Here is a 24,432-nt window from a genome sequence, read left to right on the forward strand (position 1 = left end):
CAGTTATGAATCTGAGTTTTAAGAAGAAAAATCAGTGTAGGGCTTCTACCACCAACAGGGTGCTACATTTTCAGCAGTGGGGCCTTGAAGTACTAAAGCTTGCAGCATATCAACCACCATGGGTGATTGATTTTGCAGAATATCAGTCTCTTTCGGTTATTTGGCATAGGGACTTGTAAGAAAAGTCAACCTTTTTGATATGATATACATGTTGCAGAAGGATAACTAAGCATGAAGGAGAAATAGAGCTTCAGAATAGGTTTGCAGAGTTGGAAAATGAAGAAGGGGCTCAGCAGGTAGTCACTGAAGGTGACAGGGCAAGGAAGAAGAGAAGAGCGGTTAGTCCTATAGGAAAAGGGGAAGAGTTAATGGAGATTACACCAAATATGAGCCCCAGGAGGATACAGGATGGGTTAAAAAGGATTACAAGGGAGAATGGGAATGGAAAAAACTTGCAGCCAGAGGGAACAGGGGATAGACTGGAGAATAGCACCGTCACTAGGAAAAGGCAGGTCTATGTGATTGGGGACTCTTTATTGAGAAGAATAGATAGGCCTGTAACCAGAGCTGATCCAGAAAATAGGAGGGTGTGCTGTCTTCCAGGTGCTAAGATACGGGATGTAGACCTGAGGTTAAAAAGGATTCTAAAGGGAGCGGGAAAGAATCCCCTAATTATCCTTCATGTGGGAACAAATGATACGGCTAGATTCTCACTGGAAAGTATTAAGGGAGACTATGTTAGGCTGGGGAGGACGCTTAAGGAAATTGAGGCTCAGGTGATCTTTAGTGGGATTTTGCCTGTTCCTAGAGAAGGGCAACAAAGGTGTGACAAGATTATGACTATCAATAGATGGCTTAGGCAGTGGTGCTATAAGGAGGGCTTTGGGATGTATGGCCATTGGGAGGCATTCATGGATAGAGGACAGTTCTCTCGGGATGGACTTCATCTGAGTAGGGAAGGAAATAGACTTCTAGGATGGAGGCTGGCACAACTGATTAAGAGAGCTTTAAACTAGGAATTTGGGGGAGATGGTTGGGAGATGTCCAGGTAATCTCCACGCCAGAATTTAGCATAGAGTGGAAAGAAAATGAAGTAAGAGTGGATACAGCTGTAGGTAGGAGGAAGGGCAGTGTAGATACAAGTCTAATAGGTTATACTGGTAGTAAAATAACCGTGCCTAATAGGGTACAGAATGTGAGTGAGGCCAAACAGCAAAAATTAAGATGTTTGTACACTAATGCAAGGAGCCTAGGTAACAAAATGGAGGAACTAGAGTTACTGGTGCAGGAAGTGAAACCAGATATTATAGGTATAACAGAGACCTGGTGGAATAGTAGTCATGATTGGGCTACAGGTATTGAAGGGTATGTGCTGTTTAGGAAAGACCGAAATAAAGGTAAAGGTGGTGGAGTAGCACTGTATATCAATGATGAGATAGAATGTAAAGAAATAAGAAGCGATGAAATGGATATGACTGAGTCTGTCTGGGCAATAATTAAATTGGGGAAGAAAACTATTAGAGCCTCCCCTAGGATAGTGCTTGGGGTGTGCTATAGACCACCGGGATCTAATTTGGATATGGATAGAGCCCTTTTTAATGTTTTTAATAAAGTAAATACTAATGGAAACTGTGTGATCATGGGAGACTTTAACTTCCCAGATATAGACTGGAGGATGAGTGCTAGTAATAATAATAGGGCTCAGATTTTCCTAGATGCGATAGCTGATGGATTCCTTCAACAAGTAGTTGCTGAACCGACTAGAGGGGATGCCATTTTAGATCTGGTCTTGGCGAGTAATGAGGATCTCATAGAGGAAATGGTTGTAGGGGATAATCTTGGCTCAAGTGATCATGAGCTAATTCAGTTCAAATTGAATGGAAGGATTAACAAAAATAAATCTGCAACTAGGGTTTTTGATTTCAAAAGGGCTGACTTTCAAAAATTAAGGAAATTAGTTAGGGAAGTGGATTGGACTGAAGAATTTATGGGTTTAAAGGTAGAGGAGGCCTGGGATTATTTTAAATTAAAGCTGCAGAAGCTATCGGAAGCCTGCATCCCAAGAAAGGGGAAAAAATTCATAGGCAGGAGTTGTAGACCAAGCTGGATGAGCAAGCATCTTAGAGAGGTAATTAAGAAAAAGCAGAAAGCATATAGGGAGTGGAAGAAGGGAGGGATCAGTAAGGAAAGCTACCTTATTGAGGTCAGAATATGTAGGGATAAAGTGAGACAGGCTAAAAGTCAAGTAGAGTTGGACCTTGCAAAGGGAATTAAAACCAATAGTAAAAGGTTCTATAGTCATATAAATAGGAAGAAAACAAAGAAAGAAGAAGTGGGACCGCTAAAAACTGAGGATGGAGTGGAGGTCAAGGATAATCTAGGCATGGCCCAATATCTAAACAAATACTTTGCCTCAGTCTTTAATAAGACTAAAGAGGATCTTAGGGATAATGGTAGCATGATAAATGGGAATGAGGATATGGAGGTAGACATCACCATATCTGAGGTAGAAGCGAAACTCAAACAGCTTAATGGGGCTAAATCGGGGGGCCCAGATAATCTTCATCCAAGAATATTAAAAGAATTGGCACAAGAAATTGCAAGCCCATTAGCAAGAATTTTTAATGAATCTGTAAATTCAGGGGTTGTACCATATGATTGGAGAATTGCTAACATAGTTCCTATTTTTAAGAAAGGGAAAAAAAGTGATCCAAGTAATTATAGGCCTGTTAGTTTGACATCTGTAGTATGCAAGGTCTTGGAAAAAATTTTGAAGGAGAAGGTAGTTAAGGACATTGAAGTCAATGGTAAATGGGACAAAATACAACATGGTTTTACAAAAGGTAGATCGTGCCAAACCAACCTGATTTCCTTCTTTGAGAGAGTAACAGATTTTTTAGATAAAGGAAACGCAGTGGATCTAATTTATTTAGATTTTAGTAAGGCGTTTGATACTGTGCCACATGGGGAATTATTAGTTAAATTGGATAAGATGGGCATCAATAGGAAAATTGAAAGGTGGATAGGGAATTGGTTAAAGGGGAGACTACAACGGGTCCTACTGAAAGGTGAACTGTCAAGTTGGAGGGAGGTTACCAGTGGAGTTCCTCAAGGATCAGTTTTGGGACCAATCTTATTTAATCTTTTTATTACTGACCTGGGCACAAAAAGTGGGAGTGTGCTAATAAAGTTTGCAGATGATACAAAGCTGGGAGGTATTGCTAATTTAGAGAAGGACAGGGATACCCTACAGGAGGATCTGGATGACCTTGTAAACTGGAGTAATAGGAATAGGATGAAATTTAATAGTGAGAAGTGTAAGGTCATGCATTTAGGGATTAATAACAAGAATTTTAGTTATAAGCTAGGGACGCATCAACTAGAAGTAACGGAGGAGGAAAAGGACCTTGGAGTATTGGTTGATCATAGGTTGACTATGAGCTGCCAATGTGATATGGCTGTGAAAAAAGCTAATGTCGTCTTGGGATGCATCAGGAGAGGTATTTCCAGTAGGGATAAGGAGGTTTTAGTACCGTTATATAAGGCACTGGTGAGACCTCACCTGGAATACTGTGTGCAGTTCTGGTCTCCCATGTTTAAGAAGGATGAATTCAAACTGGAACAGGTACAGAGAAGGGCTACTAGGATGATCCGAGGAATGGAAAACTTGTCTTATGAAAGGAGACTCAGGGAGCTTGGCTTGTTTAGCCTAACTAAAAGAAGGTTGAGGGGAGATATGATTGCTCTCTATAAATATATCAGAGGGATAAATACCAGAGAGGGAGAGGAATTATTTAAACTCCATACCAATGTGGACACAAGAACAAATGGATATAAACTGGCCACTAGGAAATTTAGATTAGAAATTAGACGAAGGTTTCTAACCATCAGAGGAGTGAAGTTTTGGAATAGCCTTCCGAGGGAAGTAGTGGGGGCAAAAGATCTATCTTGCTTTAAGATTAAACTCGATAAGTTTATGGAGGAGATGGTATGATGGGATAACATGGTTTTGGTAATTAAATATTCATGGTAAATAGGCCCAATGGCCTGTGATGGGTTTTTAGATGGGGTAAGATCCAAGTTACCCGGGAAAGAATTTTCTGTAGTATCTGGCTGATGAATCTTGCCCATATGCTCAGGGTTTAGCTGATCGCCATATTTGGGGTCGGGAAGGAATTTTCCTCCAGGGCAGATTGGAAGGCCCTGGAGGTTTTTCGCCTTCCTCTGTAGCATGGGGCACGGGTCACTTGCTGGAGGATTCTCTGCTCCTTGAGGTCTTCAAACTACAATTTGAGGACTTCAATAGCACAGATATAGGTGTGAGGTCTTTTTTAGGAGTGGTGGGTGAAATTCTGTGGCCTGCATTGTGCAGGAGGTCAGACTAGATGATCATAATGGTCCCTTCTGACCTAAATATCTATGAATCTATGAATCTATGAGGCAATCAAGCGCTTCACTGCTACAGATATGGCTTAATTAACTGTCAAGAGGCAAAGTGAAACCTTGTTAACATTTGGGAGCTAAATGACAAAACTCAGTTTCACATTATTTGGTTGTTTTAGATATTGTACTAATGAAAAGCGGCTTTGGTGAAGTCTGACAGATGGTAATTGCATTATATTTTTGTTCATCTACATATTATGGAAGCATATACCAGACAAGTTTTTGGAAAATTTATGACTGAGGTGCATGCAGACAGCATTATGGCTTACACTAACGCTGCCTAATTCATCTTTTCATACCCGTAAGTGGGGCAGAAGGTAAGATTTCTTCCCTCAGAATGGCTTCAACACAACCAAACTTTTAAACAAAGATTCCTAAATTCTGAGAGCGGACAAGGAGGGAGCTGAGGAGTAACTCCATGGTTTTGTGGGGAGGTAACACTCAGATTCTCTGCATGTCAAGCTGTTAAGGTACATTCCAGAGATATGCTGGTAAACCACATGTTTTAGTATGGACCGCCCTTAATTCTCAACAGCTGTTAAGTACCATTCCATATTCAGAATATTCCTACAACAAGGATGAGTAATTTCTCTATAGGTGGCTATGCAGAAATTAACAGGCAAGTAGAATACACACACAAGATAATAAAACAAAAACAATATTCATTTGCATCTGCAATAGGATAAAACTCAGAGAGCCACAATTCGGCCCAAAGTTTTTATTTCCTTTCTGCCAATATTCCAATTCATCTGAGGTACACAAATAACTGGTGACATAAAGGTCTTTAGACAGTTCCTTTTTTAATAAAAGGAACTGCTCCCAGTTAACTATATTTTGACAATACAAGTCGCACTATGTTCATTTCAAGTTTCCCCCTCCCACCCTCTTAAATTCAGCACAGCTTGTTAGTAACTTACCCGTATTTGGTGAATAGATTTATATTTTTCTGGTACTGATAACTCTCCAACAGATTTGATTACAGCTACTGCTTTATTGTCATCTGGTGGATCGGAGCTGGTGCTGTAGGAACCATTTTCATCACTATCTGGCATTTCTTCTTCCTCTTCACTATAACTTTCATCAGAGTTCCCATTTAAAGGAAACTCTGCACCTTCTTTTTTAGGCTCATCTAACTGGAAGAGTTCTGAGAGCATGTAATTTGCTGAAGCAATAATCTTATTTAAAAAAAAAAAAAGTATTTTAGTGTACCCCACTACTACAAGTTACTAACAAGTTTTTAAATAGGCTACTCAAATAGAAGTTTGCATCTTTCCACTCTGAGACAAAGAACAAGTTTAGAAAAGGGTCCAATAAATGCACACACAAGACTGTACAGGTACCTGCAAAATCCCTAACCAGTGCATGCAAATAGATATTAATATGCTTAAAATGTCATAGCCAATTTAAAAAAAGACTGCCACTACAGTAAAAGAATAATGGTCTGTGGGGTTTTTTAAAGTGTATTAATACATTTAAATTTACAGCTGTTTAGTGGTCAAAACTAAACTGCTCTTCCAGGATCACTCTCCCTTAACAACTTTTAGTCATTTTTAATAGTATTTGACTTCTACTAAGATACAGTCCACATGGACTGTACAGATATGGATGTTACACCTTTTGCACTGTAGAAGTCCTGTAATGGAACATTTAACGTTAGGTTAAGAAGTGACTCTACAATTGAAAGGTAGCAAGACGAACAGCTGATCAGAGCAGTGTCTGCGGGGGGGTGTGGGGGAGTAGGAGGGAGGGGGAGAAGATGACTTCTGGATTTTATTTCTGACTGCTTCAGATTAGCTGCACGATAGCGTTCAGCTCAAGGTCTCAGTTTATTCATCTACAAAAACAGGCATAATATATTTGAAAAGGTTAATTAATATGGTCACAAGCTTTCAAATACTTGGATGAAAGGCACTATTGATATACAAGGTATTATATTCTGATTATCCAAAGGTATTATTCATCAATGTGAAGGTTACTAATGAAGAATAAGTTTAAATCTGCTTAAATTTACAAGAACATCCTCCAACCTTAGCTCCATTATCAAGAAAAATCAAGCTCAAATACATCCATCACTGCGAACACTAAAACTTGAAATTAGAATTTTAAAGATAAACACACCACTGGTGCACAAAGCAGAAACTGGCTCTGCAGATATGCGTGACAAAAACAACTTACAGGAAACTAAGAAGTTACAACCCTATAAAGGGTCAAGATCCCAACCCTACTCTCAATGCAATGCACATATAACAGGTTGTGGTCAAAATTTATCCCATTTTGGAGGTTTGCCTTTATTCTTTATAAAGTAACAAAACCCCTGAGGTAGGAATGTAGTAACAAACTTTAGCTTCAGCTCCCTCCTAAGTAGACTGTTCCTGGCGATCCTCTCCATATTACTTTGTATCCGTCTTGCCACATTTCTTGACACAGAAAGTAACTCGGTCATTTGAGATCAAGCCTGACTACCAGCAAAACAGCACTACACTTCTACAGAGTTTCAAAGCTAGCTTCAGGCTGCAGGCCTTTACTTCTACCTCTCTACTCCAGACCCATCTCTTTCTGTTCAAACTACAGTCTCATTCTCTTTCTCCAACAGCTCCTTGTGGATATCTAACCATCAGCTTGAGCTCAATATAGCTAAACAGAGCTCTTAATCTTGCCTCTCCAAACCTTCCCTGCTACCTCCTTTCTCAACGACTGTGGACATGATCATCATTCTACCGGTTATTCAGACCTGTAACCTGGGTGTTATCTTCAAGTCGGCCCATTTTCTGGGTCCTCACACGCAGGCTATATTCAGTATTGCCAGCCTGAAGTTATCCAAAAAAAAAAAAAAAATCACAAACCAGATCCCCCAAAATCATGAGATTGGCCCCAGACAGCATGAGGATATCATCATGCCACGTATTTTGGTACTTCTTGACTTAACTTCCCTTTATTCTTCTGTGAGTGTGTGAATTTTAGGTGAAAAGTCAACCTTTAATGCACACAAAAATGCATGCCTCGACTTGGCTGCTCAGATGGAGACACCACTTACTATCTTAGGAGTGAGCAGAGGATAACAGGGAAACTGCCATATATTTTCCTATCTTGACACTCCCTTCTCCTCAGTCTGGATCGCAAGTAGAGAAGTCATCCCAGGCAGTGGGAGACAAGAAAGCGTAGCTGCTGGGTCCGGACTTTCCCCTGACTTCCCGCTCCACATCTCTCCAAGGACCATCCTCTCTGCTATAGGGCTATTCAAGGCAGAGCTCAGTGGCAAGACCCATCTGTGTCCTGTGCTCCAAGGCTCTCACAAAGCTTTGCCCATGTGCTCAGCCCTGAAAAAAAAATCACAGGATCAGAGGAGCTGCTTGCATCATTGTGAGAGCTCCTCCTGCAGCTGCCAAAAATCTCATGACTCGTGATCTATTTGCAAGAGCTGGCAACACAGCACTGCCTTCCCCTGGCTGCTCAGACAGGACTGCCCACACCCACCACTAACGCCAGGCTGAGGGGGCTCCCATTCTATGGTCTTTGTCTCCCACCCCATTGCTGTTCTCTGAACCCCCATTCTGCCTCCCATATGCCGCCACAGCCCCTGCTCCCCATTCCCTTATAATTCCAAAATCTGCCTCTTGGGCCCCCTAGCATCCCACTCCTACTCATTCTGTTTCATCCATCTTGCACAGTGTCTCAGCTGATCTCATAGTCCCGGTGTCCTGTCTAGCCCTCCTGAACCATAGCATGTCAGCCATTTTGCCTCTCAGTGCAGCTTCAGCCTCACTGAGAACAGTGCCAGGTATCAACCAACTTCATTAAGGGCACTTCCACATGTAGATAGACTGTAGGGAAATAGAGGCCATCTTACCGGTTTCAGCCCCATTGACAACAGAGATGGTAGCCATTTTGAATAAGAGAAAATTCATGAATTGGCAGCCTCTCATGTTTTCATGAGACAGGTTAAAAACTCTCAACATTGCTAGAGTTGCGATAAAAAAAATATCACAGGAGCTCACAATACTGCATATCTACAGAAACATGTATTGCATGGCAAGGTGAAGTGTTAATCTACAGCCCTCTAATAGGGACATACTAGGGACCCTTTAGCGCACAGGAGTAGCATCCTCACGGTCAGGGCATAACACAGTGGAGTGCTATAGATTTAGAGCACAGTTTCATATGCAGGAAGTTTCGTGTAGACATGCCCAACAATATGTTCTCTCTTAACCATCCACACAGCTAAGACTCGTGTCCAGGCTCTCCTCATCTCATATCTTGATTACTGCAACACCCTTCTTTGTGGGCCTGACAAACGTAATTGTGCCCCACTGATACCCATTTGGCATGCAGCTGCAAAGATAATTTTCTTAGCCTGTAGCTTTGACTATGTCATCCCTTTCTTTGGGTACCTTCTATGGCACCTTCTTTATCATATGAAACAAACTACCTGTCTTCACTTTCAAGGCCCATCATGATCTATTCCCACCCGATCTATCTCACATTCAGTATTGAAAGGTCAATTCTCACCTCCAGTTGGCCCATTCCGCACTTGTTAATATTTCATACTGGCACCTTCATTCTTTTTGCTATGCTGCCCTCGTGCTTAGGAGACGCTCCCCATGAAATCATTATCCTCCTTCAAAACCCTCCTTTCCTGTGTGATCTAGATGGCTAGTGTGCTGAGAACACAGTCTATTATATTTACTACTACTATCTCATTGTTCCATTATATTCCATCGGTCTGTCTCTATCCATCTATTGTCTCTTGTCTTATACGTAGATTGTAAGCTTTTTGGGACAGGGACTGGCTTCTTGTTCTGTGTTTTTTGCAGTGCCTAACAGGTTCACGACAGGGATTCTTTGTAGAATACTACAAATAAATAATAAAATACTACATTTGTCTTCTCTCTTATTTAACCTTCTGTTTAAAAAAAGGTTTTCTGATCATAGCCACACTTGAAGATTAGTTTAATACAATTCCACACACAGTATATCCAGATTTTCTCAGGCATGTAAATAAGTCCATGACTATGGTGAGGCAAACCTCTGGATAAATCAATGAACTTTTTGGCTAACCATCTGGCTTTATAAAAGTTCATTTCACATATTGGCATAAGTCAGCTGCAAACTACTGTGGTGGATGGTAGTATAAAACCAGAGAGAGATAGACTACAAGTTATTTTTGAGGTGATGTATGTATGTACTGTTAGTTATCTCGATTTAAAAAAAACAATTTTTAAAAGCCAGTGAGTGTTCATGCAAAAAGCTTATATCAGCTCCTATGGTTTATTATATTTTGGTCTTTAGTTGTATTTTGTCTGTTCAGCAGTCTAAACTCCTCATTTGGAGGAAGACTGTAAAAAAAGTCATTAACACCACTGCTATGAAGTCTCTTGTGAAAAACAGTCTGAAAGTCTCACCTATTATATCTACTTTTTCTGCTCTTCTCCCACCCCCACCATAAATTTTTTTACTGTTCAAGGAAGGCTTTGTATTTAGTGGACGTCTTTGAAAACTGAAGCCCTCTATGTATCTATGAAACAGGTACTTCAGGAAATAGCAGTAGCTGTTTTGAGGTCACAATGCATGAATAAGAGCAACCAGTGATGAGAACCAGGAGGTGGAGGTGGTCACCACCTAGGTGCAAGGAGGAGCAACAATACATTTGGAACTAGAAGTCACTAGATTAGTGATTATAGAATCATAGAATATCAGGGTTGGAAGGGACCTCAGGAGGTCATCTAGTCCAACCCCCTGCTCAAAGCAGGGCCAATCCCCAATTAAATCATCCCAGCCAGGGCTTTGTCAAGCCTGACCTTAAAAACTTCTAAAGAAGGAGATTCTACCACCTCCCTAGGTAACGCATTCCAGTGTTTTACCACCCTCCTAGTGAAAGTTTTTCCTAATATCCAACCTAAATCTCCCCCACTGCAACTTGAGACCATTACTCCTTGTCCTGTCCTCTTCTACCACTGAGAATAGTCTAGAACCATCCTCTCTGGAACCACCTCTCAGGTAGTTGAAAGCAGCTATCAAATCCCCCCTCATTCTTCTCTTCTGTAGACTAAAAATCCCAGTTCCCTCAGCCTCTCCTCATAAGTCATGTGTTCCAGTCCCCTAATCATTTTTGTTGCCCTTCGCTGGACTCTCTCCAATTTATCCACATCCTTCTTGTAGTGTGGGGCCCAAAACTGGACACAGTACTCCAGATGAGGCCTCACCAACGTCGAATAGAAGGGTACGATCACGTCCCTCGATCTGCTCGCTATGCCCCTACTTATACATCCCAAAATGCCATTGGCCTTCTTGGCAACAAGAGCACACTGTTGACTCATATCCAGGTTCTCGTTCACTGTCACCCCTAGGTCCTTTTCCGCAGAACTGCTGCCTAGCCATTCGGTCCCTAGTCTGTAGCTGTGCATTGGGTTCTTCCGTCCTAAGTGCAGGACCCTGCACTTATCCTTATTGAACCTCATCAGATTTCTTTTGGCCCAATCCTCCAATTTGTCTAGGTCCCTCTGTATCCTATACCTGCCCTCCAGCGTATCTACCACTCCTCCCAGTTTAGTATCATCTGGGAATTTGCTGAGAGTGCAATTCACACCATCCTCCAGATCATTTATGAAGATATTGAACAAAACTGGCCCCAGGACCGACCACTGGGGCACTCCACTTGACACCGGCTGCCAACTAGACATGGAGCCATTGATCACTACCCGTTGAGCCCGACAATCTAGCCAACTTTCTACCCACCTTATAGTGCATTTATCCAGCCCATACTTCTTTAACTTGCTGACAAGAATACTGTGGGAGACCGTGTCAAAAGCTTTGCTAAAGTCAAGAAACAATACATACACTGCTTTCCCTTCATCCACAGAACCAGTAATCTCATCATAGAAGGCGATTAGATTAGTCAGGCATGGTAAGGATTACCTTAGATTAGGTAAGGAATGGAAGACAGTTCAGGATCCCTTCCCTTACCGCCCCCCACAACACAATGTTTAATACCAAAATACAGATGTAATGAAGTAGACAGTGAAAGCTAACATTATGGTCTTTACCATGGTAATACACCATTTAAAAAGTGATCCATGAGCTGTAATACTATATTTTAAGATTATTTTTATGTCACTTCACAACTCTGATCCAGAGCATCCTACTGATAATTTAATTCAGTATGTTCTAAGCTATACACCGAGTCCAGATGACAACCACCATTTGGTTGTTTCATGATCTGCCTTTCACATATATGGAGTCAGTTTTCAGTTGACAACAGTAACAGTCTGAAGAAAATGTTTTAAATCTAGGTTAGGAAACCACCTGTAATGATAAATAATAATAATAGTGTGTAATAAGCATGTCATAAAAAACAAATTTCCAGGATCACTGCTTTTATAAATTGACACTCAGGTTAAGGAGAAAATCCCTGGAAATATTCATTTTTAGGAGGGGGTTTGCGAGACTTGACATTTTATTGAAAGGGGTTCACAGGTTGTTTAAGTTAGGGAACCACTGCTTTAGACATTTCTACTGCCTTTCATACTGCTGCTGGATATGCAAGATGCCAAATCAGTAACTTGGGAGGCATCACAGTCTAGTGTATAGAAGTCAAGAGATTTTGGTTCTATTCCTGGCCCTGTCACTGACCTGCCATTCAAGTCTGATTCTCCCTCCTACCTTCTGGCTGTCTTGTCTATTTAGATTGGATGCTCTTCAGTACAGAGTCTGGTTTCTTAATGTGTGTTTGTAAAGCGTTAAGCATGAAAGAGCCTTGATCTCGGTTACAGAACTTCCCCCAAGGAAAAGTTCATGTGAAGTTTTAATTTAATCATAAGGAGGGATTTTAGACCCATACTGGTGATTTGAGCTTCAAAATAAGAAAAGTGAGGTTCTGCCAAAAAAAAAAAAAAAAAGCACGCTCATGCAGGGACATTTGAATTGTCACTTTTCAGTCCAGGGAACTTTTATAACCAAGATCCACTGCCACTGCATAAGAGGATGAGATTAGCTCACTAACATGTTGCAATCACACTGTAATTAATATAGCATTTGGTTACCTTATTGGTGCTTTTAGTTGAAGGTACATCATCAATATCCGTATTTTCATTATATACAAGCTACACATCTCTCTGTAGTAAAAAAATGTATTAAAATAGAATTCTTACTTGTGGATGTCTGGCTTTGTCCAATAACTTAACACAATTAAGGAGTAATGTTCTGATAGTGCCATAGTGTTTCTTGTTCTGGTTTTTTTTCATCATCATATTGCAGGCAACTCTAAAAAAAAGTTGATCAGAATAGACATAGAAATGTCATTGAAGTGTCTATTACCATTTTTTTCTTATTATTTCCTGCACATCTAAGCATTCTGCAAAGCCCATCTTTTTGAGTAGGCTTCTAGGGAAGCACTCAGGTGACAGAGAAATGTGAGGAATGGAGAGACTGATTCAGTTAATATCATGATTTGGTTGGCTGATTGTTGTATGTATAAGGGGAATGTGGTGATGTTTTGGTTTTATGATTTTTGGATTGCATTTTTAACTGGTGGCCAGAGTACCTAGTACCCAAGTCAGACATTTAATGTCTTACATTTAAATCTAAGTAAATTAAATATTGCAACAGTTTTGCTTCTGTAAGACACGCTTACTTGTACAAGAGAATTGCCACAGGCATTGTGAAAGGGTTTTGGTATTTATCTTCAGTTTCTTCACAAAGAGTGGTGAGGTCATAGAGCTTTACTATATCGCTTCCACTTGCTGAAAGAGAAGATTTTTCCATTAGCCAATCTGACAATATATAGGTCTCAAACATCATTTATTAACCCAACCAAGGAATTGCTTACCTTTAAATAGCCAGTAAGTATGCCCTTCTTTGGTGCAGTTAGATTTCAGAAAAGATAAGATATTTTGAGCAATATCCTTTATCACTTTGGTAGAAAAATTGGAGTTTTCCAAATTGGGAATATCTTCAGTCTTGATCATTTCATATTTCTGTATAGAATGTATTTTAAACATATTGAAAAATCCTCATAATATATACTGAGGTTGGCTATACAAACAGAGAAGCCTTTCATCATCCATTAAATTGAAAACAGGAGTTCCATTATTAATGTTTATTAATACTGAAAGCCCTCAAAATTGTGAGTTATGAATTTAGTGCTGCATCCAATTATGTTTGTGTAATTTTACCGCTTATACCCCTTTGTTTTAATATAAGGACTCATCAGGGCCAAACTTAAAGCGAAATTCTGTAGACTGGCATTTAACACATACAGTAATCTCAATAAAATGATGCAGAATGAATGTGGTTATGCTGAACAGATTGGCTTAAACTATACGGTTTACAGTTAATTAACAACTCTGTTGTCTCAGTATATATTAATAAATTTAAATAAAGTATGGATCTGCCCTCCAGTCAGTACAGACTTTTACTACACACTAGTTTATAACCACATTTCTGTATTTTCTTTACAAATTTCAAGACTGCTATATAATTTAAGATTTTTCAAATCTGCAAAATTAAGTTTACAGAGAGTTTAGAATTGTACACTTCTTAAAATTTGGAGGGAGTTACAAGATACACCTATAAATATCAACAAATGATAGTTCAAAATGGAAATGCTGACACTGGGCCCTTTCATGTTTACAGAGCACTTCACACAACAGGCTTCCACCTAGCTTGCTTCTAGGTGCTACCACAATATATATCCTAAATACAAAGATTATGTTAAAAGAACATTGTTTAGATTACAAAAATCAAGCACTCAAAAGTAAAAAAAAAAAAAAAAAAAAAAAAAATCCAAGAGTTACAGTTGCCCAGGCATCCTTAATTCTACCTCCTTGTGCATCCAGTTGTACACTAAATGAGGCAGGAGTCCTGTGGAAACAAACTACATATGCAATCATGTAATTAAAGACACTATCACAATACACAAGGAGAGAGAATATTAAGGTTTCACCTGAAAGTTAGGACATTCCAGATTTACAAGTGCTTGACTTTTCAACATTGATAACATTCTTTTAATGTCTGATTTGTAATTTCCTAGGTTTCTGTATTTGTAAGGAAACAAAGCGAACTAAATGTCCCCTTCATGCATCTTCAGCAGGGCTTGAATTCTGAATACCTTCAGCACTAAACCACACAGTCCTGTATTTCAAATGGTAGAAGTATGTACATTAGCTAGCAGCAGGACGTGGCTGTTAACCCATTTTCGGGTGGCGGGGGGGGGGGGGAAAGAGGGGGCTCTTTTTAAATTGTTCATCAGTTCAGCCACATCTGAACAGAATTTCATGGAACTAACAAGAGTGACATCTCTAGCCCCAGGACTTTGTTTGAAAATAAGGCAGGGACAAACAATGGAAGTATTAAGAGTTTCTCAAAAAAAGGTTTATAAGAACTTTTCTAGTGCAATGTTGCTACCAGTTCCCACATAACCATTCATAACGGTGAAGTTGGTAATTAATCAAAGAATTGGTAAAGTGGACATAAATGTAAGACGTCAGGACTTACCTGAACAATTCCATTAACATGAAAACACATCACAAGCTCTGGGACGTTACATATTAAGTTGTCCAACCAATAGTCAATTCCTGTTAGCACGTTTATTGGCTTGTTGTTATCCCTACAACAAAAATATTTTTGGTATTGCTTGGAGCAAATAAAGATATTTAAGTCATCAGGGTACATCTAGTAGAGGTTTTGTTTGCTTTTTTTAAATTGCCACTTACAATAAATGTCTGTTGAGACTTTAGCTATGTGTGTGTCAGTACGAGGAGAACAGAGCAACCTTAAAATTGAGGTAAAAAAAAGCTTTCATTTGTGACTAAGGTTATATTTTAAACTAGCACATGTGGGGAGCTATACTAACCACTATGATGATATCAAGTTTCAGAGTAACAGCCGTGTTAGTCTGTATTCGCAAAAAGAAAAGGAGTACTTGTGGCACCTTAGAGACTAACCAATTTATTTGGGCATAAGCTTTCGTGAGCTACAGCTCACTTCATCGGATGCATACTGTGGAAACTGCAGAAGACATTATATACACAGAGACCATGAAACAATACCTCCTTTCATGGTCTCTGTGTATATAATGTCTTCTGCAGTTTCCACAGTATGCATCCGATGAAGTGAGCTGTAGCTCACGAAAGCTTATGCCCAAATAAATTGGTTAGTCTAAGGTGCCACAAGTACTCCTTTTCTTTTTATGATATTAGCATCTGTTACTGCTAATGGAATGCATGCTATTACTGCCCTCACCACTTTAAAATTACAGCCCACATTATTACTGAGATCACCCATAGTTTTCTAAACACTTTTTAAGGGAAAAATTAAGGGATTAATAGAATTAGCTGGAACCAAGCATATTGCAAACTTTCTTACACAGTTCTTCCAAAGGCACCTCAGTTCTGGGCTGCATTTACAGTGCCCAGCTACGTGAACCTTGAGTGTCTTTTGAGCAAAGATGGCCCAGTATGCCAAGCTGACTTCAACTTTTTAAGTTTGCCTCCATCTTTCCCACCCTATGAAAGGCATACTGGTCTTTCCTCCCACCCTTGCTGTGGGAGACCAGGCTCCTTCACCTCTGCATGGGCAAGAACCCCCCACAGCAAGAACAAAAGAGTCAGAGAACAGAGTAACCACAACATCAAGTACACATTTTCAGTTATATATGGACAGTAATCCGTAACTGTATTTTACATGGCATCCAATACTAGCATTTGAGCATCTCACGAATATTAATGTATTTATCCTTACAACATCTGTGCAAAGCAGAGACGTGATACTCCCATTCTACAAATTGGGGATTAGAACAGAGATTAAGGGCCCTAATTTTCAGAAGTGTTGAACACCTACAACTCCAAAGGCAATGGGTTGCAGATAGTTGGCACCTCCAACCATCAGGCCCTAAGTGTTTTGCCAACAGTTACACCAGAAGTCTGAGGAAGAGCCAGAAAGAGAACCAAGACATCCTGAGTCCAAATCCAGTGCCTTAATCACAAAAAACACCCTTCTACTACTTCATGAAATCATTACCACTTCAATACTAGAGTATAAAATTAATCTTTAAATGCAGATTAAGAATTAAATTATCCTACAAACTTATATATACACAAAACTGAATATGAAACTGAAGCAACAAGAGAGCCAGGTTTGGGATACACATCACATTAGTTTAAGAATTCACCTGAGACGCAAGCTCACAGCAGGGTATCTTCCACCTCCAAATATAGGCATATTTGATCCTACTAACATGTGAATGTCTTCAAAGGTCCACAAGATGTTCCGAACAAAGTCATTTTTAAGTCCCTTTGTTTAAAAAAAGAAAGTGTCTAAATAATCCACTCTGTTAATTTTTTCTCCATCACAATCTGCAGAATTACTATGAGAAAGCAAGATGCAAAAAAGGCAAATAAAGGACAGCACATAAAGACTATGCTATGCGTTCACAGTAACTTAAAAGACCAAGATCACTGATGTCACAAGAGCTATTGCTACAGAAGGATTTAATTTTTCTCCCCTCGCCACCAACCCGAATCCAATTTAGACCAAATTTAAAATGATTTGTTAAACTGGGGATTGTTGTTTCCGCTCAGATTCCACAAAAAGCATACCTGACTGTTTTCCCCGTCATTGAACAAAGTACTCAGGTTTTGTTCTTTGGGGGCTGAGGCCACATGCCCCACTACATATGAGGGTTCAAGAGGCACACTTCCCTGTGAAAAGCACAAGGACATAAGGAGTGATTCTATTGCTGAGGTAAAGTCAGGCCATTTTCAAAAGTGTATATATATCCTGAACAGCAGAAGCATAAAAAGTGAAAACCTTAATTCCATCCTTATTTTGTTTAATGTATACAACTTTCTTCAGCCAGTGGCTTACCTCAATTCTTTCTTACTGTAGCTACTGCATTGGAATTCTAGTATGATTTGTTCAAAGTCAGTCTTCATTTACATATAAAAATAGTTTAATTTCTCAAACTTTGCAAAATTAAATACAATAGGAAAGTGAAGAGAATTAAAAAAATAATAATTTGGTATCCAAGAAAAGTAACACATTCACAATCCTGGAGATTTAAATTTTCTATCCTGAAGTTTTATTTATCCACAGTAAAAGCACAGAATGTGCCGCAGCAGTGCAAGGTTTTCTGCACCACCTTGCAACACACCTGAATCACAACTTGGAAACAGTGCCTCCGTGGAGGAGAGAGAGCAGCAGTTTTCTCTTTCTTTCTCCATGCCTAATCAGGCATCGAGGTGGCTTTCTGCTGTGAAAGAATGGCATTTATGGTTCCACCTCAAAGCACATAGAATTGTTACAACTTTACCAATGCAATCTAGATTCTATGTGGTGATCTAGAGCAGAGAATCTTCATAATCCTTTATCAATCTGAGTCATCTAGTGTCCCTATTAATGGTAGAGTCTTCACAAAGGTGGGTGATCATTACCATCTAAATGTAAATAGAATGCTGGAGTTTAAATGTATTAAACTTACATTAATTAGGAGGCTACTCTACATGCACAAGAAATACTACTTTTCATAATGTATTTAAACATCCATTGCACAGACTGAACTCTTAAGATGTTGTACAAAGTCCCTTTAACTTCAGAAAACCTTAATATTCACCTCTACTGTCTGATAAGATAAAGAAAGAAAAACCTGGCTCCTATGCATATTTTCAGCCACAAGTCAATCTCTTTTGGCCCCTTTGTAAGCATTTATACTGAGGTCTGGAGCAATACTAACCAATCAAAATGCACACGCAATTGCTTGTATTATATTGTATGAGTTCAGTGGTACCTATTCTACTCAGGGTAGCAGATACCATATGATCTCTGCTTACTTTGATATATAATCACAAAATAGATATTTGCTTAACTTTCTCTCCTTCATTAGTGTAAAATCTATTACACTTAATAAATTCATGACCATAATGAAGAAAATTCCAGGTATGTTCAAAAAATACATTCTGAATGACTGATTTAAAAACTAACTACCTGTCTACAGACACTCTTTTGGTGAGCATCTTAAACATAAATACAGTTTGACCAAGATTTTGCTTCAGTAAGTCTGGATGGTTGCTTCAACATCAATAAATATTGGAATAATATTAACATGCACTGTGGAAAGAAAGTATTCTGAAATTCTTCCAGATTTCAGGTTCATCCATTTCAGCCCATGTCAATGCTACAAAAGATGATGATCACCACGCCTTAGCACATCCTCACAGTACCAGAAAAAAGACTAAAATAGAAGCTCAGTGGAATCAACACAGGAAACAGAATAAGGAAAGAGTCATCTTTTTTCAGTACGACTGTTGAAGAAACAAATTGTCAAAATACAGTGTATTTTCCTTTAAGATTGCGATTGACAAACCAACAAAGAGCAAAAATGTGCAAATACGATTTTTCACACTAATTCAGTATTGCAACACAATGTATGAAAAAATCACTTTTCTCAGACCCTCCCATACTTTCGTGTTCTAGGAGCACGCAGGACATTCAAGTTACATTTATATGGCTATATTTTTATTCCAGTTTTTTTATGACCAAGTATACTAAAATGGAGCCACAAATGGAAGGCAATGGCTCATTCTGGAATGAAACCCAACATTAGAATTATATATAGAAAACACATTAATCCTATTTAAGGAAAATCAATTATAAGCAAAATTAGTTTCTGATGTCTATCTGTATACAGCTCATAAAGCATTAGGTACCATATATTACTGCTCAAGGAAAGCCAAAAATGGTGCTTTTAGAGTCTAGTTGAGCAAGGCTTCTTCAATACGTTAGATTCTGCTTCTTTAGCTAAAAGGAGGACTCTTGACTACTACATTTTTATAGCTTATATCAGACACCAAATACCTCTCTCCTATAAAAATTAAAGGTCTGTTAAGATTTAATCCATACTAACCTGGTTAGAAGAACCTGGATCTTCAGATACTGACGAAGGCATTTCAAAAGGGGCTGGCCAGGAAGCCCTTCCTACTTCATCACTCTCATCAGGAAGTGGATCTTCATGATGCTGTTCTGCAGTGGAAGACACTGGCTGAGCCGCTCCATCACCATTAATGCTGACAGAAAGACACATTCAAAGAGACTGAATTTGAGATTGTTATATTTAATGCCTAACCGATATTAACGCATTTTATTTTCACAAAAGAGACACAAATGCGGATTTAGTTAAAAACTACTCAGCAACACCCATCTTGTAAATTCATCAGTTAGAGCAGAAAGACAGGTGTCCAGGATCATGTTAAAAATCCTTGAAAATTACGTGTTTTTCCGAGAGAGCAGTACTGCAACGTGTTTTCAACTAAATCATGCTCCAATACTAAAATATTTTAAATAAAGAACTTACTTGTATCAGCGTTATGTTCTTAAAACTACATCCTCTGGATTTTGTTTTAGGATAAAGAGACAGTTTCATATCTTTAACTTTTATTTCAATATAATGAACCAGAGAAAAGTAAATTGGGGTAGAACTCACAAGTTATGCAAATAAAAATATATAATCAAACTACCTGTAATACAAAAACTTGGAAAGTATAGCCTTCTGGTACCAGTGTTCTTTACTCTTCTTCTTTCTTTGCCACTTCTGATCTATTAGTCTTTGATAGAACTCTTTAAGCCACGTCCAGTCCCCCGTCTAAGCAGCATAAATAAGCATGAAATTAATGTGAAATAACTTAGATTCTTTTGTTCATGTGTTAAGCATTTAGCAGATACAATATACCCATCCCACATGAAATGGCACAAAATAAAATAAAATGTTAAAAGATAAGTTTTTACAACAGTGCCTTGACATCTGAACTCTGAAATCAGTTATACTTAACATATTTCAGTGAAATCGACTCTTCAAAAAACAGATTATAGTTTCATGCAGTGTTAAAAGACTGAGTAATAGATTTGTAAAACTGTCCAGCAATATCAAAGACATTAAATGAAAAGGTGAGAAGGGGTATTTTAAGCATACAATACCCTCAGTTAAAAAGATGCCTGATCTATTAGTGCAACCTGTAGTTCTATAGGAACTAGAGAGAATCCACGATAACTAAGTGCTTTGTGAACCCCTTTTTCGCCTTTGTATACAATTCTCAACAATTTTGCTACATTTGCTATACCTTTGTGCTGATAACACTGCACTTGAAATACATATGCCAGGTGGCCAAAGACATTAACAAAACAAATGGTTAACCTGAGATGATCTCATGAAGAGCTCCTGAATATCTAGCTCATCCAGTAAAAGGGTTCGTCCAATACGGTGTACTGCCATGCTCACATGTGACTTGCTGTAAGGTATCTTCAGAAGTTTTTTAATGTTCTTGCAAAAAGACAAAACAGAAAAGTTATATTCCCCACAATTACACTGAATTATAAAGAGAAGATTTACTAATTAGAATGTTCAGAAATGAAAGAATCTATCATGAGTGAAAAAAAAAATAGTACATTTTTTTTTTAAAAGGACTAGTCACTTTTTTTTTTTTTTAAATATCTTCATTCAGCCATCTAATACTCCTGAACCAAGTATGCCTCAACTAGGTTTTCAGAAAGCTTCGTTTCTCATCTGACAATCACAAAAGGCACCATTTATGACAGCAAAAAGACCATCTTGTATCTCCACCTGTTTTCCACGTTCTGTGTTTCGCCCTCTGGCTTTCCTCCCCTTCCTCTTGCTCCTCTGGCCAAGCCTTGCTGCTTTTGATTTTAGCTGTAGTTCTAATAGTCCCCTCTGAGGGAGTACACCATGCTGCCCCAATGGGTTATCAATAAGGCTACGTTTTAGTCCTGGGTATTTTTAGTCAAAGACATGTACAGGACACAGGCAGTAAACAATTATTCATGACCCGTGACCTGTCCATGACTTGTACTATACACTCAACTAAATCTTAGGGAGTGGGGGCAGCCCAGGGTGCCGTGGGTGCTTGGGGGCCTCAGGCAGAGGCATGGCCAGGCAGCTCTGTGCACTGCCTCCACCCAGAGTGCTCCGCAGCTCCCATTGGCCAGAAACCACGGCCAATAGGAGCTGTGGGGGCGATGCCTGCAGGCGGGAAGCAGCACGCAGAGCCACTGGCCATGCCTTCACCTAGGAGCCGAGGGATGTCACCGCTTCCGAGGAGCCTCCCGGATATAAGCGCCACCCAGAGCCCTCACCTCCTCCCATACCCAAACTCCTGCTGCTGTCGGGTGCAGCTGGCCCAGGGGCTGCTTGAGTTGCTCAGGGAGCCCCCAGGCCAGCCATACCAGCTGCTGAAGAAGTCACAGCATCTGTGACTTCCATGACAAACTTGCAGCCTTAGTTATTAAGCACAAGAGATCAGGATTGCTTGTCTATGAAGTTAAATCAAATGTATGTTCTCATCATTAGTCTAAGCAGAGCCCAATCCTATAGAAGTATATCTGGAAAAAAAAAAAATACCCAAGCCTTTGATATCAGTTGTCAGCGCTCAAGAGATTACCACTCAGTATGCTACTACTTAAACTGCAGAGATTCTACTTATTATGTGTATTACCACAGGGCCTAAGGGTCCTAGTCTTGGTCCCATTGTGCTAAGTGCTGTACAAACAAAACAAAAAAAGACAGTACCTGCTCTAAGACGCTTACAATCTAGGTATAGGACAAGAGACAACCGATGGATACAAACCAATAGACAGAGGAGTAAAAGGAAGAAATGAGACAAAATTGGTAGCATGATGAGCAGTGGTCTCAGCAATCTAGCCATCATCAAGCGTTTAGTAGACTTCACAGAAACGGAAAGTTTAAAGTAGGGTTTTGAAGGATGTTGATGTATTAGTTTTCTAGATGTTTACAAGTAGCTATCTCCCATGCACCTCCTCCATGGTTGGGAGAAAGATGCTTGTTTGAAACTTTAGCAAATAAGAGATGATGGCACCATGGGGCCCATCAGAGGCTGGAGTCAACATCTCAGGAGTGAATGAGAGATAAGCAGGGGGGGATAGGCCATGAAAGGCCCTGAAAGCGAAGAGAAGCAGCTTATGTCTGATTTGATAGAGAAACAGGAGCCAGTGAAGGGATGACATGGTCAAAGCATGGTGGATAGGAAAATTATCTTTGCAGCAGCACTCTGAATGGATATGAGCAAGACCAGAGAGAAGGATGATGAATTAACTGACATCATGAGAACCTAGACCAGAATTTAATTGTAGATGGATAGGAGAGTCTGTACATTGCATATTTTTTCAGTCTGACATCTCTAAGATTTAGACATAGCCTAGATGTGAGGGAGGGAGGCCCGAGTAGAAGCGGACACCCAGTTTAAGAGCCTAAATGATAGGCAGAATGGAGATGATGTCCACGGTGATTGAAAAATGAGATAGTTGGAAAGGGGGAGTTTAAGAACTCTGTTTTAGCTGCTTTGAACTTGAGCCCACAGCTAGACATCCATAAGGAGATGTCAGAGAGACACCAAGATTTTAGATTGGACAGAAGGAGACAGGTCTGGAGTACGGAGGTAGATCTCAGAATTGTCAACATAGAGATGGCAGTTGAATTTGTTTGCAGATGAGATTACCCAGAGATAAGGTGTAGAAAGAGAAGAGAAGGGGACCAAGGATGGATCCCTGTGGAACCCCCATAGAAAGTTGTTGGGGGGAGAGGACATGCTAAAGGAGTAATGCGAGAAGTAGGAATAGAATCATGAGAGGACAGAATCACAAAAGACAAGATTTCAAGAAGAGGAGCATGGTTGACAATGCTGAAGGTGGCTGACAGGTCAAGGAGCTTGAGGATGCAGTACTGCTTTGGCTAAGAAAAAGGCCAACAGTGACTTGAGACACACAAGGTGGTCCAATAAAAGGTATTCCCTCACCCACCTTGTCTCTCTAATATTCTGAGACCAACACAGCTACAATTACAATGCACACAACAATTAATGACTTTGGCAAGGACAGTTTCAGTGAGTGGTCACACAATGAAATTAATAGGCAACAGGTTTAAGACCAACAAAATGAAGTAATTCTTCACACAATGCACAGGCAACCTGTGGAACTCCTTGCCAGCGGTTGTTGTGAAGGCCAAAACTATAACTGGATTCAAAAATGAATTAGATAAGTTCATGAAAGATAGGTCCATCTATGGCTATTAGCCAAGATTATTAGGGATGCAACCCTATGCTCTGGGTGTCCCTAAATCTCTGACTGCCAGAAGCTGGGAGCGGATAACAGGGGATGGATCACTTGATATTGCCCTATTCTATTAATTCCCTTTGAAAGATCTGGCATTGGCCACTGTCGGAAGACAGGATACTAGGCTAGATTGACCATTGGTGTGACCCAGTATGGTCATTCTTATGTTTTGTTGAGTGCAAGAGGGGGAAACCAGATTGGAGAGGATCTAGGCTGGAACTGGAAGAGAGGAACGCCAGACTGCAATCGTAAACAATGTATTCAATGAGCTTTGAGATGAAAGGAAGCGGGTGGTAGTTGGAGATGCAAATAGGATCAAAGGGAGGGGGTGTTTTTTTCCTGTTTTGTTTGGTTTTGAAGATGGAAGAGACTAAAGCATGCTTGTATTGTGAGGGGAAAGAGCCAGAGGAGAGTGCGAAGTTCAGGCAAAGAGTAAGGGAGGAGATGAGAGTAGGCACAAGGGAGATCAGCAGATGGAATAGGGCCACTGGAATGTTAGAGGAGCAGCGCAGACAAGAATCTTCTGTGTCTGTGATCGGGAAGGAAGAGAAGAGAGTTATTGAAAAGGAATGGAAGGCAAGCTGAGTAGGAGAAAGATCATTTATTTTGTCAATTTTCTTTTTGACTAAATTTACAAGATCCTGTATGGAGAGAAGCGGAGACAAGATGGCAAAAAGGTGGCTGAGACTACAGACATGGGATTCTCTTCCAATTCGCTCCCCAGATTTCCTAGTGGGAATCTTACACAAAAATAAAAATATTCCTAAACAGCACTTGCAAAGGACTTGTGGGTTTCCCAATTTGTCTAAGTTTCATCCATTAGCAAATTATTGCAAATGGATTAAATATTATAGAGCTATTTCA

At 39.7% G+C, this 24,432-nt stretch overlaps 1 protein-coding gene across 4 annotated transcripts in view; it reads right to left on the reverse strand.

Annotated features, from left to right (window-relative positions):
* The window catches only part of EDRF1 (erythroid differentiation regulatory factor 1), a 52,421-nt gene that overhangs the window by 20,575 nt on the left and 7,414 nt on the right, over positions 1–24,432 (reverse strand). For 3 of the 4 annotated variants that reach the window (XM_073354083.2, XM_073354080.2, XM_073354084.2), the window contains exons 4-13: positions 20,621–20,746; positions 19,947–20,071; positions 19,337–19,496; positions 17,034–17,135; positions 16,607–16,728; positions 14,932–15,043; positions 13,265–13,412; positions 13,070–13,178; positions 12,588–12,699; positions 5,361–5,618 (exon numbers count right to left, since the gene is read on the reverse strand). In XM_073354083.2, the coding sequence (XP_073210184.2) occupies positions 5,361–5,618; positions 12,588–12,699; positions 13,070–13,178; positions 13,265–13,412; positions 14,932–15,043; positions 16,607–16,728; positions 17,034–17,135; positions 19,337–19,496; positions 19,947–20,071; positions 20,621–20,746 (1,374 nt within the window). The remainder of the gene's footprint in view (positions 1–5,360; positions 5,619–12,587; positions 12,700–13,069; positions 13,179–13,264; positions 13,413–14,931; positions 15,044–16,606; positions 16,729–17,033; positions 17,136–19,336; positions 19,497–19,946; positions 20,072–20,620; positions 20,747–24,432) is intronic. The other variant, XM_073354082.2, reaches the window with a different exon arrangement.

Source organism: Lepidochelys kempii, chromosome 7 (assembly GCF_965140285.1).
Source record: "Lepidochelys kempii isolate rLepKem1 chromosome 7, rLepKem1.hap1, whole genome shotgun sequence".
Classification (NCBI taxonomy): Eukaryota; Metazoa; Chordata; order Testudines; family Cheloniidae; genus Lepidochelys; species Lepidochelys kempii.